Source organism: Manis javanica, chromosome 10, assembly GCF_040802235.1.
Source record: "Manis javanica isolate MJ-LG chromosome 10, MJ_LKY, whole genome shotgun sequence".
NCBI classification, from domain to species: domain Eukaryota; kingdom Metazoa; phylum Chordata; class Mammalia; order Pholidota; family Manidae; genus Manis; species Manis javanica.
The window spans coordinates 44422945-44435914 of record NC_133165.1 but is presented as its reverse complement, the minus strand read 5'-3'; the positions used below and the strand labels follow the sequence as shown (position 1 = coordinate 44435914).

Here is a 12970-nt window from a genome sequence, read left to right as displayed (position 1 = left end):
CACCTCCTAGTCTTTATGCTGATAACTGCCTCAGTTCCTAGTCCCCTACATTTGTCTTTCTGAGGTGAACAAGACCCTTAACTCTGGCACTTTGTTCTGCCCAATATGCAGAACAGTGAATACAGAAGAGTGAGTGTCAAGTTTCCAAAGTCCATCCCTTGGCTTGCATCTGGGTGAATCCACTCTAGACACTTGTAACTATTACACTGGCTCTGGGCCTCCCATTTCCAAGTTTGCCCGTGTAGCCCAAGATGAGAAGGATGGAATGAGGGACACAGAACAATCCCATCTTCACACAATGCAGCAAAAACTTGGGCTTCTTGCAGCCCTTGGGGAGCTAAGTTTTGTCTGAAGAAAGGTTTTCCCCTCTCAGATCTAAACCTCCAACTCATTTGGCTTACTGACTTCCCTGTCTTCTTAAATGGAAAAAAAGAAAAAGAAAAACAAAATAGAAAAGAAAAAGCCCTAGATGAAAAACACTTCCTCTGGGAAGTCTGCCATGTCTTCTGGAGCGATCCCTCCTCTGCATTCTCAGAGGCTAGAATAAAGTGGACTGTGAGCTCCTTGAGGGTAGGGATCATAATTTATTCCTTAGACTGAAAAGCAAGGAGAGCTGAGACCACATCTGTCATGTTTATGCTATATTCCCAGAACCTAGAACTTAACAAGCATTCAATGAATGATTATGAATGAATGAAGTTACTTAATACAATGCAAACTTCTGTGATGATTCAGGGACACCAATACAGACATCAGTTTTCTTACCAACCTTTAAAACAGTGGCAATATTTTTTGGTGTAAACCTAAGCATCCTTAAACTAAACATTCCAGTACTACCATACTCTTTGCGTATTTAGATTTATTTTTCTAAAATTCTTTTTGAAACAGAAAACTTATAGAAAAGTTGCAAAACCAGCAAAAGGAACATCTCCCCCCTGAACAATTTGCGAATAAAATGCCGCCTTGATGCATTATCACTTCTGAACACTTCAATATTTCCTTTTTCAAGGCCATTCTCCTGTATACAACAATCAAAATCAGTAAATTGCCATTGAAACCTCAGACATTACTCAATGAATCCCAGATGTCCTTTATAGCAAAACAATATCCATTTCAGAAACACACCTTGCATTCAATTTTCATGTCTCTTTTTAGTCTCCATTATTCCAGAACATTAGTTTTAAAACTTTTATTACTAGGCTGACACTGCTCCAAGGCCCTTCAGAACTAGAAGATATATAGACATGCACATTTTTTGTGAAAATTAATAAAGGGAACCTCACTAAAACGGAGTTGAGAGGCCTGCGGGGGGCTTTCACACCCTACCACTTGTAGTCAATTGCAGACCCAACCAGAAAAGACTTGCAAGATGGATACTGCTTCAGCTACTACTGTATTAACCCTGTAGGAAGAGGAAAGATTTTTCTCCTCCCTGACAACAGCCCAGCCAATGAGAGACTGTCACACCTCAGCCAGTGAAAAGCCTCTCTACTTCAAACTTCCAGTTTACTCCAATGGACTTTTTGCTTAAAACAGCCCCTTCCAAATCACCCCTTTCTTCTATAAAAGAATGGTCCTCTGCTCTGCTTTGTTCTCTAGACTTGACTCTGGTTTTGTTGTGGCTTTCTTATTCTGAATTGCAATTCTCTGCTGTTCCTGAATAAATCTATTTTTGCTGATACAATAAAATGGATAATTTTATTTTTAAGGTTAACTGTGTACATACACACACATCTATATTTACATTTATATTTATTTCTATATCAATCTACACATTTGTTATTATCATAAATCCACTCTAACAGCTCCAGTTCCAACCAAGCACCATAAGGGATGCCTGAACTTGCTCCCTTTCCTGATCATAACAACTATTTATTGAATATATACTATGTATGTGCTGGGCTCAGGCCTCCAACTTAGGCACTGGCTTGTGCTCTTTGAAGTAGCATTGATGGAGAACATAGCAAGAACCCTTTCCTTCATCACTGACTCTATGCCCACGGGTATTTGTTGCTCCCAGCTTGAGAAGACAAATGGTATTCAGTAGATGTCACCTTGGTGAAGCCTCACAGACTTGCTCCGGGTGAGTCCCCTTCTCCACTGCCACCATCTGCACTGTGTTATTTGTTCTGAGTCCATCTTCTTTACAACAGCAAGCTACCCCAGTACCAGGGCTGTCTCCATTTCTGTAACCTCAGGGAGGGGCTAGTACATGAGCTTACATGATACTTGTTGACTGACTCCACCAGCAAAAGGGCTCTTGACTTGAGGCAGGAAGAGAGGAACCGAGGTTTACATTCATTCCCTTGATCCTATGGAACCCTCCTCACAACCTTGTGAGGTAGCCATCATCCATTCTACAGATGAAGAAACTGAAGCTCAAAAGAGGTGGACCAGTCGAAGGTTATGCAGCTGGGAAGAGACAAGACTGGACACTCTGTGCTAGAAGCTGAGAGAATGGTTCCTTCATATTCCTATTCTAGTGGGTACAGTTCTAGATGCAGCACGCCTAATATAAGAAGGCAAAATTTGGGTAAAGGGTGCTAGATGCATGGAACTAATAGTAAGTAGAAGGACAGTCTTACAAGTGTGGTCATGAGGCCTCCCCCAACCTCATAAGGGCTACAGTCTGTGCCTCTCCTAGGCACACAGGCAGCTATGGGAAGGAAAGAAAAGGGCCTCACAGCTTGGACTCTGTTCTGGACACAGATTATATACCGCTTTAGGAAGCCTCCCTCTGGCTCCTATATTCTCTAAACTTTATCAATAGAAATACATTTGTTTGGGCAGCCCTCCCCTACGCACAGGCAAAGGGGCCATGATCAGTCCCCAGTGACTAGGCACAAGTGAATCTTCATTTTTTCCTCTGTTGAGAAAAAGAGTCCAGGGAACCTGTAAGGGAAGAGGCTAAAGAAGGGGGACAGATAACAGACTGTGGGCATTTTGCCCCCACCTGGAAATGCCACAAAGCACCCCCTGGACTCAACAGACAGGTCTCCTAATCCTTTGCTTTGGCCTGGGGCCCCACCAGCCCTACCTTCATCGTAGTTTTCTTTCTAAGGGGTCACATCCCAGGGCTCACATAGTGGTCTCAAGTTCAAATTCTCTGGTTCTTCTGCCAGAACACAGCCTTCCTTATCCCATTGGGGATTATGGCACACTGCCCCCCAGCCCTGCATTTCTCACAGGGACGTGACCTGGCATCTGATCCCCTGGGGTTCCCCTGGCATGAGGTAGTTGTTCTTGGTGTGATTAACCCCATCCACCACTCTGTAGGCCTGTAAGGGATCCGGTCAGCAACTGCCAAAAGTGTCCTAATTCTGGAAGCAGCTGGGCCAGTGCTGGATAGCTCCTGCCATCCAAAAATTCCCCTTCCAGCAGGCATTCTGTCTCTGGAGCCTCACAGAACAGGCCTAAGCCCTCTTTGGAGGGTTTTTTTGAAGGCAGTGATCCCCACTCCACTGCTCTGACTCTTCCAGCCTGGAGTTCCCTGTTTCAGCCCATGAATCAACAGCCCTAGAGGAGGAGAGAGGAGGTTTGCTTAGAGATGCTGGTTCCTTCAGATGCAGTCCTTGAGGAATGCAAAATCAGAGCTGAATTTGGACTGAAACTGAAGCCAGGAATATTGTCCCGGGCTACCATCCTGGTGTCTACTGGTGCTGGCCTAGGTTGAAGCTGTGGTCAAAGGTCTTGCCACACTTTAGGCAGACATAGGGCTTCTCACCACTGCAGGCCACCTGGTGGCTAAGCAGTTGGGAGCTTTTGCTAAAGCGTTGTCACATTTGCTGCAAGTGTAAGGCTTCTAGTTTATTTGAGTGTGTCACAGCAGATTTGAAGTCTAAAAACCTTTTTGCAGTTGGGGCATGTATGGGGCTTCTTGCCTCTGTGTGACAGTTAATGTTTAAAAAGAAGAGCCTGGAGCTGTGGCAGAAGGTTTTGCCACAATCTGGATGGGCAAGGGCCATGCACCTGAGCACATGTGCTGGTGCTCAGTGAACTGGGTTTGCTCATTAAAGCCATAGCCACACTCAGGATACTTGAAGAGATGCTCCCCTTTATGGGTACACTGGTGCCATGGGCAATCCAAGCTGTTGGTGAAATTCTTGGCACACAGCAATTGTGGGGCTTCTCTCCAGTGTTGCTTGAGCAGACTTAGCCCTGTACAAGTGCTGGTGTTCTAACAGGTTGGAGCTAAGGCTAAAGCTCTTGCCACAATCCCTACAGCTGTAGGGCTTCTCTTCTCACTTGTGCACTGGTACTGGATCAGGTTGGAGCTAATTCTGAAGGTCTTACCACACTTGGTAGGGTGTTGGGCTTTCTCACCCATATGCACCCATTGGTGTTTAACCAGGCCTGAGCTGCAGCCAAATACCTTCCTACACTCCAGGCACTATGGGGCTGGAGGCTTGAGTGGGAGCGATGGTGCTGGATGAGGTGGTTGGTGATGAGGCCAAAACAATGGCCACACCAGGGCAGCGGTATGGTTTCTCACCAGTGTTTATTTACCCGATGGTGCTTAATCAGATCTGAGCCACGTTGGAAGATTTTGCCACACTCTGGACGGCACCAGGGCCTGTTACCCACGTGGCTGCTTTGATGGTGAAGGAGATCAGGGAAGTAAGCTGCAATCAGTCCACACTCCTGGGTTTTGGGAATTGCAGGGCAGTTAGTCCTGGCAGGGCTTCTTCCTCTCCAGGGCCGGAACCTGACCTATATAGGTATTGCAGGCCCAGCAGCATTTCCCAGGAAGCCGGCCGTCCCGGCCACACCAGGAAAGGCCGCTCAGGTGGAAGATTCCGAAATCGAGGGCGGACCTCGGCTTCCTGGGATCCTGACGCCCGGTTCTCACGCCGCTCCACCCCTTACGAGTTCTCGCCACTTCTGGAGCCGCCAACTCCACCAGCGTGAAGGGTGCTCCGTTTCCTAGAGAGCAGCTACTCAGTTCACAAGCACAGCCAGAACGAGAGACACTGGGGACCCAAGGGTCCAGCACCGTAAACGGAAATGTCCACCAGCCCCGTGCTGCTCTAAGAAGTGGTAGTGAAAAGTCTCGGTAGGTTTAAACTTCTTTCACCTAGTCTAGCAATTGCTCCCCATCTGCAACGGCTGTCGGAAACTTTGGCCTGGCTGCGGCTCTGCGTCCTTCAGCGCAAACATCGGTGCCTTGGCTATTGCCGGGGGACAGCGAAGAGAGCCTGAAGGAAAAGTCGGTGGCTGCGGAGGACACGGGGGTGGAGTAGCCAAGGCACCTGGAGCAACACATGGTCGAATGTCTGGATTCTCCGAGTACCCCTGAGAGCTTCCCCTCCATCCTTTGCTAGGCGTGTTGAAACTTGGCATGGACTACATATTCCAGCATGCACCGCACGCGCCTCTTGGGCTCTTACGACGATTAGATAACCACTACTCTCGAGTGCCTTCTGCGGCTGTGCAAGAGTCACATTCCCGGGATCAAGAACTACAAATTCCGACTTGCAGAATAATTGCGGGGACGCTATTTAAGAAGCGTCAGTGAGGAGTTGACCAGTCACACCCCTCTCTTCCAGTTCCGCTCCCTCGGATGAAGGGCGAAGAGGGGGGCGGAGCCTAAGGCCTGAGCCAAGATGGCGGCTGGGAAGCCAACCCGCACGGACTCTCTCTCGTTCTGCCTCGTGCAGCTCACGGCGGCGGCCGGGGAGGGTCTAGGTGGGGGGAAGGTCACAGCTACCAACGAGACACCCTTGGGCCGTGCGCTTTTAGCCCTCCGCACGCGCCACGTCAAGGCATCAGGGGGAATCGAGCGCTTCCGGGCACGCGGCGGGCTCCGCCCCCTCCTTGCACTGCTACGGCGAGCGGCGGCAGCGGGCCCCGCCCCATCCCAGGCTGGCCCCGGCTCCGCCCCCTCGTCGGTCGAGTCAGCGGCTGCTGCTGGCTCCACCCTTTCGTCGGGCCCCGCCCCCACCAATTCGGCGGCGGCGCTCTCGCCGCCAGCGCGCCTGCGCAAGACCCTGGACTTGGCGCTCAGCATCCTTGCCAATTGTTGTACGGAAGGGGCGTGCCGGGCTGAAGTGCGCAGACTCGGAGGTATCCTCTCTTTGGGTAAGTGCTCCGCCCTCATTACTCCGAAGGATTCTATGCACACCTCTGTCTCAGTCTGTGTTGGGGTGGAGTTTCGAGTTTGTGCTGTAGCCTGAAGAATGCGTTTCTGGACGGCGCAGCGACCCCAAGCTTAAGCTGTCACGTTGCGTGACGTAACGGCTCTGTTTATAGATTATACCGGAGCCCGCCGACATGAGATAATTACAGCCATTACCTGGATATTGGAGGTGGGCACCTTCCTCGCATCTGGGCTGGTGAAGGCCAAAGGGTTATTTGGCGACTTTCAGATGATTCTTACTCTCCATTTACGAGGTTTATAGGATTCAGTGTCTACAAAGAGTCCGGCCCTGAGTTGGAGTTCAGAAAGTGTGTTAGAAAGTAGACTCTGCAGTCATCTAGACCCCTCCGAGGCTAGGATTCTTGTAAAATGTGCTAGTAATAGCTGCCTCGCAAAATTAAAATAGGGAAAAGGCGAAATCACAGAACGCAGATACTCTAAGGATGGACTGGGTAACTTATTTTAAAAACTAGCAAGTCACAAATCTAACAAAAGATAAACTTTTCTGTTTACCAGCTAAATTGGCTCCTCCTAGTGTCAACGTGTGGTGAACATAGTTTACACATCATTGCCTGCCAGCTATGAGATTATTCCAGTTTTGACGAATGTCAATTTTAATTTGAATGCATCTGCCCCATAATGTGTTATGGACAAGAGGCCTGGCACATTAATAAATCCTCATTTAAGTTACAGATTTTGTTATTAGTGTTTAACCCCCATTATTCAGTCACTATTCTGCTTTTTAAATATCTTCTGAATTCAACCACTTCTGCCCTTCCTTCTGTCATGTGCCCAGAGACTAGTACCCATGTACTGGGCTATGCCAATAACTTACTTGGTTTAAACCATTGCCCTTTCTTGCCTGGACTATTGGAACAGCCTCCTTGCTGCTGCCCATGCCTTTCTCTTTTCCCCTGTAATTCATTCTCTTCATGGCTGCAGGACTATCATGTCACTCCTGTTCTTGAAATCTTGTGTGGCTTTCTTGAAATCTTGTGTGGTTCCCAGTGCCCTCACATTTAAGTCCTGATCCCTTGGCCTGGAATTTGAGTCCCTTTATAAATATGTGTGCAGTCACTGGGTCTTACCTCTGGGCCTTTGCAAAAGCTGCTTCCAAACCTGAAATAACCACCCTGTAGCACTCCCATGTACCATCCTCCCAGCTGATTCCTACCTATTTAACCTTCCAGTCCCAGCAAGTGTTAGCCTCTTCTGGAGGCCTTCCCTGATCTTCTCAGGTAACATTCTTGAGGTGACTAATGAGAGAGACAAGATAGGGTAGAACCCTCAAGAGGCCAAACTCTCTTGCAGTGACTATTCTTCAGTCCATAAAGACAGACAGCATCCAAAATCGAACAGCCCGTGCTCTGGGGAACTTAGCCATGGAACCTGAAAGCTGTGGGGACATCCATTCTGCTGGTGAGCAGGTTATGAGGGTGGAGTTAGGTAGGGTATAGGGTGGGAGGGGAGCTTCAATGTCTGTCATCACTCACCCTCTGTCCTCCCCTTCCATCTATAGGTGCTGTTCCCCTGCTTGTTGAGAGCCTCACGGCCTGCCAGGACTCACAGTGCCTGCAGAGTGTGGTTCGTGCCCTACGCAACCTGGCTGACTCACCCCAGCACCGCCTGGCCTTGGCACAGCAGGGAGCAGTGCGTCCCCTGGCTGAGCTTCTGGCCTCTGCCCCAGACCCTGCACTGACCTTGGCCCTTGTTCGTGCCCTTCTGGAGCTGAGTAGAGGCTGCTCCCGGGCCTGTGCTGAGCAGCTAAGTCTGGGTGGGGGACTAGGCCCACTCGTCAGCCTGGCATCGCACCCCAAAAGGGTGGTACGGGAGGCAACTATCCTGATCCTTGCCAACCTGTGTGCCCAGGGCTTGGTACGGCCTGCACTGGGCAATGCTGGTGGCGTGGAGGTGCTGCTGAGTGAGCTCCGGTGGCGCCGGGGCCCCAGTGGGTCTGGTCCAGCCTCCCAGCAGCCTTTGGTTCGGGCTGTGTGCCTGCTGTGCCGAGAGGCCATCAACCGGGCTCGATTGCGGGATGCAGGTGGTTTGGAGTTGCTGATGGGCCTGCTGCAGGACCCTCGTTCCAGTGCCTGGCACCCTCATGTTGTGGCTGCCCTCGTAGGCTTCCTCTATGATACTGGGGCCCTGGGCCGGCTACAGGCTCTAGGACTTGTACCTCTCTTGGCTGGGCAGCTGTGTGGTGAGGCTGGTGATGAGGAAGAAGAAGGAAGAGAAGCTGCTTCCTGGGATTTCCCAGAGGAGCGGACTCCTGAACGGACAGAGACTGGAAGCTTCCGAAGCCTGAGGTGAGTCCTCACCTGATGCTTGTAGGGTGAGGGCTTGTGTTTGCTCTGGTGCTCCTCACTGCCTCACCCCCTACTCTAAGTAGGACTTTAATCGACTGACTTGTGACTCCTTGTTCTCCTCAGACATTGCCACTTTCCAGTCACCATTAAATACACCTCCTCTCCTCTGGGTCTGCCTTTGACCTTGTCTCTTAGGAATATAGGGCCCTTAGGAACTTTGGGGCCCAGCACTTAGGAACTTTGGGGCCCAGACAGGTTCACTGGGTCTTTTTTTGTTGTTGTTGTCTGTTTCCCTTTATTAGAATATAAGTGCTAGTAGGATGGAAACTTTTGTATTATTGGTTGCTCCTCCCCAGCACCTATAATGGGGGTTGGCATATAATAGCCATTGATAACTACTAAATGAAATAGGTTTTTTCCCCAACCTGGTTTTCTTCCTTATCTCCCCTCCAGCCCACCTCCTTTCCCTGCCTTCAGTCTCTTCCTATTGCATGACCACTCTTTTGGCCCTATTTCCTTCCTTGGCTCTGGGTTCAGTCTCCTGTTTCTCCCCTCTGCAGGTCGTGGCTGATCTCTGAGGGCTATGCCGCAGGCCCAGGAGACATCTCTCCTGACTGGTCCCCTGAGCGCTGTCCTTCACTGCAGTCGGAGCTGTCAGAACCAGCGGAGCCAGCCAGCCCTGCACCCTGCCCAACCTCACAGCGGACACCCCGCACACTGCGCACTCCAGGCCGTAGCCCTTCCACTGAGGAGCCTTGGGGCCGTGAGGGGCCAGCACTCCTGCTGCTGTCACGCTTCTCCCAGGCTCCTGACCCGAGTGGGGCATTGGTGACCAGCCCAGCTCTGTGTGGTCTACTGGCCTATGTGACAGGTGCACCAGGTCCACCATGTCCACGTGCGCTGCGCATCCTGGCACGCCTCACCTGCAACCCTGCCTGCCTTGAGGCCTTTGTACGCAGCTATGGTGCTGCATTGTTGCGTGCCTGGCTCGTGCTTGGTGTTGCCCCGGATGACTGGCCTGCATTGCGTGCCAGGCCTGCTCAATGCAGCCAGCACCGGGAACTGGGTATGTCCCCACACTTCACCAACATGAGAGGCCGCATCCCCCTTTGATGCCTTCCATGGGCCTAGAACCTTGCCCTACTGCTCACCTGCTCTCTCACTGTCCTCCCCAACCCACTACCCAAGTAACCTCAGCCACCAGGTGGGAAGAGGGGAGGGATTTCCTTCTGTCCCATTGTCCAAGCTTTGGGGCCCTGATACCCCAGACTTCGCTCCAACAACTTAGAATGGTGCCTGTCTGCATTTCTTTCCCCTGTCTACTCTTGGATTGCATTGTCCTGACTGCTTCCCCACTAGGTACTCTGACTTGTGAACCCAGGCTCAAGTAGCATGTCCTCCCAGACCCCACTACCCTTTCCTGCCCTGTCTTCTATGCTGTGATTGCAAACTGTCTCAGTTCTTGAGGGCCCAGACTCATTCCTTGACCGTCTAACTGCCCTTGACTTATTGCCCTTGACCTCCAGTTCCTAGTGTCTGGACCCCATCCCAGTAGGGCCTACAATCATCCCCCTATTGTGTGCTCTGAGGTTTTACCTTCCTTCCTTTCAAGGACCCAGATGCCCATCCCACCCCAGTCGCTTCCAGCCTGATCTGCTCTGCCCACCCCTGCAGGTGAGATGCTGCTGCAGAACCTGACCGTGCAGGCTGAATCACCTTTTGGAGTTGGTGCCCTCACTCACTTGCTGCTCTCTGGGAGCCCTGAGGACCGCGTGGCCTGCGCACTGACCCTGCCCTTCATCTGTCGGTGAGAGGGATGTGGGTGCCTTGCAGAGGTCAGGAGCAGGATTGCTGTTCCCCCGTGCCACTCTTTAATGCTCTCTGAAAGTTTCCCTTTCTCCCCAAAGGAAACCTTCTCTGTGGCGCCGCCTACTACTGGACCAGGGTGGCCTCCGTCTCCTCCTCTCAGCATTAACTCGACCAGCTCCACATCCACTCTTCCTTTTCTTTGCTGCAGACTCCCTTTCCTGCCTCCAAGGCCTTGTTTCTCCTGCTGCAAGCCTTGCCCTCCCACCTGCAATACCCTTGAAACTAGACCCACCCTCGCCTTGCCTCTATGAACATCTGCTGGGCCCAGCCCCCATCCCAGCCCCCGACCTGCATTTCTTACTGGACTCAGGCCTACAGCTTCCTGCCCAGCGAGCTGCCTCTGCTACTGCCTCCCCTTTCTTCCGGGCCCTGCTAGCTGGCAGCTTTGCCGAGGCCCAGATGGACTTGGTGCCACTTCGAGGCCTGTCACCTAGTGCAGCCTGGCCTATCCTGCATCACTTGCATGGCTGCCGAGGCTGTGGGGCTGCCTTGGGGCCTGTTCCCCCACCAGGCCAGCCCTTGCTGGGTTCAGAGGCTGAGGAGGCACTCGAGGCTGCTGGCCGTTTCCTGCTGCCTGGGCTGGAAGAGGAGCTTGAAGAGGCTGTGGGCTATATCCACCTGGGACCCCAGGGTGGCCCAGAGTCAGTGAGTGAAGTATTTCGCCTGGGCCGGCCTCGGCTGGCTGTGCACTGTGCCCGCTGGACACTGGGACCAGGGCAGTGCCCACGGAAGCGGGCCTTGGCCCTCATGGGGCTTGTGGAGGCTGCAGGCGAGGAAGCAGGACCCCTGACTGAGGCTTTATTGGCTGTGGTGACAGGTTGAATTGGGAAGCAAGGGTCCCAGCCTAGACTGTTGATGTACCCTGGGAGGGGACCCAAGGACAAGTTGACTATGAAGGAGGCCTCCCTCAGAGCATCACAAGAGGAGGTGAGCAGAAAGAGTCACCATCAAGGACCAACAAGAGAATGAAACTAGACCCCAGGACGGTGGTCTAAAGTTCCAGGAGTGAGAAGCCAAAACTGGAGTCTGAACATGGGGCTCATAAGATGGAGAACAGCCCAAGGCCTGACCCAGCCTTCTGGAGTTGAGATTAAAAAACCCTGGAGTTGGCTACTCCTATTGTGTGGTGTCTCTGCTTACTTCCCTGTAGGAGTCCCCCCATTCCTTCACTCTTCAAGCAGAGTCTTGTGCTCAAGTCTCTGTGTCTCAATACAGGCCACCACTGGTAGCAGTGGTTCCCACAGCCTTGGGATAGGGTGGAGCTCCCAAGCTTCTCCCTAGGATGTGGTTTTGGGTCCCAGGGGAAACCCCTTTTTCTGCTCATCGATTTCATTGCTCAGACAGCTACCCAGTTGGATGCATAGTCCTTGGTCAGGGCTGAGAGGGTTGTGTTGAGGAAGCAGGGCCCCTGACTGAGGCTTTATTGGCTGTGGTGACAGGTTGAATTGGGAAGCAAGGGTCCCAGCCTAGACTGTTGATGTACCCTGGGAGGGGACCCAAGGACAAGTTGACTATGAAGGAGGCCTCCCTCAGAGCATCACAAGAGGAGGTGAGCAGAAAGAGTCACCATCAAGGACCAACAAGAGAATGGAACTAGACCCCAGGACGGTGGTCTAAAGTTCCAGGAGTGAGAAGCCAAAACTGGAGTCTGAGCATGGGACTCATAAGATGGGGCGTGCTGCAGAGTATGGGATGAATGTCCAAGGTCTCAGCATTACTGTTTTCTTAGTGTCCACCTATCTTGGGCCTTCAGTCTCTGGGTTTGTTTCATCTCTTGGGGCAAACGTCCTCCTGTTGTTTGCATGAGAGAAGACCTGCTGTGTTCCTGAAGTCCTTGAGTCCTTGAGGCTCTTTCTTAGTCATGCCCAAAGAAAGCCAAAGCCTTGGGTTTGTATTCAGGTGATAGAACGGCTCATGTTGCTTTGTCTCCCATGTGGTGTCTCACCTGCTTCAGATCACTGACCACTCAGGTGGCAACTTGACTTTGCAAAGAGTGGCTGGACTGGGCCTGTCAGTTTCTGGAGAGCTAAGATTGATACTTGCTCTCTCTCTGCCTCTGTATGTGTTTGTCCAGGTCTGTGTTCTCAGGCTATGCCTTAGAACCACCGACAGAGCTTTCAAACAGTATTGATGCCTGGGCCCTTTTTGACTGAATTGGACTGAAGTGATGGTGCCCTGGATATCAGTATTTTTAAAAAGCTTCCCAGGTTCTGATTTGCTGCTGGGGTTGAGACCCACAATCCAGTGGCTGCTGCAGCTGCAGCACTATTGTGTCTGTCCATACCCTTTCCTAGAATGTCTCGTTTCCACCTTGATTTCTCAGAATCTCAGTCCAGGGAAGGCCTTATGTTCCTTTGTAGGTGGGGTCTGTCTGTCTTGCTTCTCTATTCATCAGTAACTTGGGGGTGAGCTCCTTTGGAATAGGTCTGGGTTACCTTAATGTTGAAGGGTTTTGCCTGGGAGTGTTTTCCCTGAGTCTGTGGGGAGGGGTTGGGCCTGGGTTTCAATTTACCTGTGTTCATATGTCTGTTTCCAAGTCTTGGAGGAAAGGTCCTGGCTTAGAAGTCTGTGGGTGGTTTCATTCTATCTGTCTCTGTCTCTGAGGGATTTTTTTGTGTCTGGTATGTGTGCCTTTTGGGATCTCGGTTCATGTCTTTGT

At 51.4% G+C, this 12970-nt stretch overlaps 1 protein-coding gene across 4 annotated transcripts; it reads left to right on the top strand.

The window, feature by feature from the left end:
* The first annotated feature begins 5066 nt into the window (after positions 1-5066).
* Positions 5067-11424, top strand: ARMC5 (armadillo repeat containing 5). 4 transcript variants are annotated; one of them, XM_017648697.3, is made up of 6 exons: positions 5067-6078; positions 7448-7555; positions 7656-8442; positions 9003-9508; positions 10117-10249; positions 10331-10774. In XM_017648697.3, exons 1-6 carry the CDS (start codon positions 5604-5606, stop codon positions 10560-10562), a joined length of 2241 nt encoding a protein of 746 aa, XP_017504186.1. In that variant the 5' UTR covers positions 5067-5603; the 3' UTR covers positions 10563-10774. The 4 variants fall into 4 exon arrangements, with proteins under 4 accessions (XP_017504186.1, XP_073071356.1, XP_036860290.1 ...); XM_037004395.2 differs by having other exon boundaries at positions 5560-6078; positions 10350-11424; XM_037004396.2 differs by lacking the exon at positions 5067-6078 and adding an exon at positions 6104-6305 and having other exon boundaries at positions 10350-11424.
* Positions 11425-12970: the final 1546 nt, after the last annotated feature.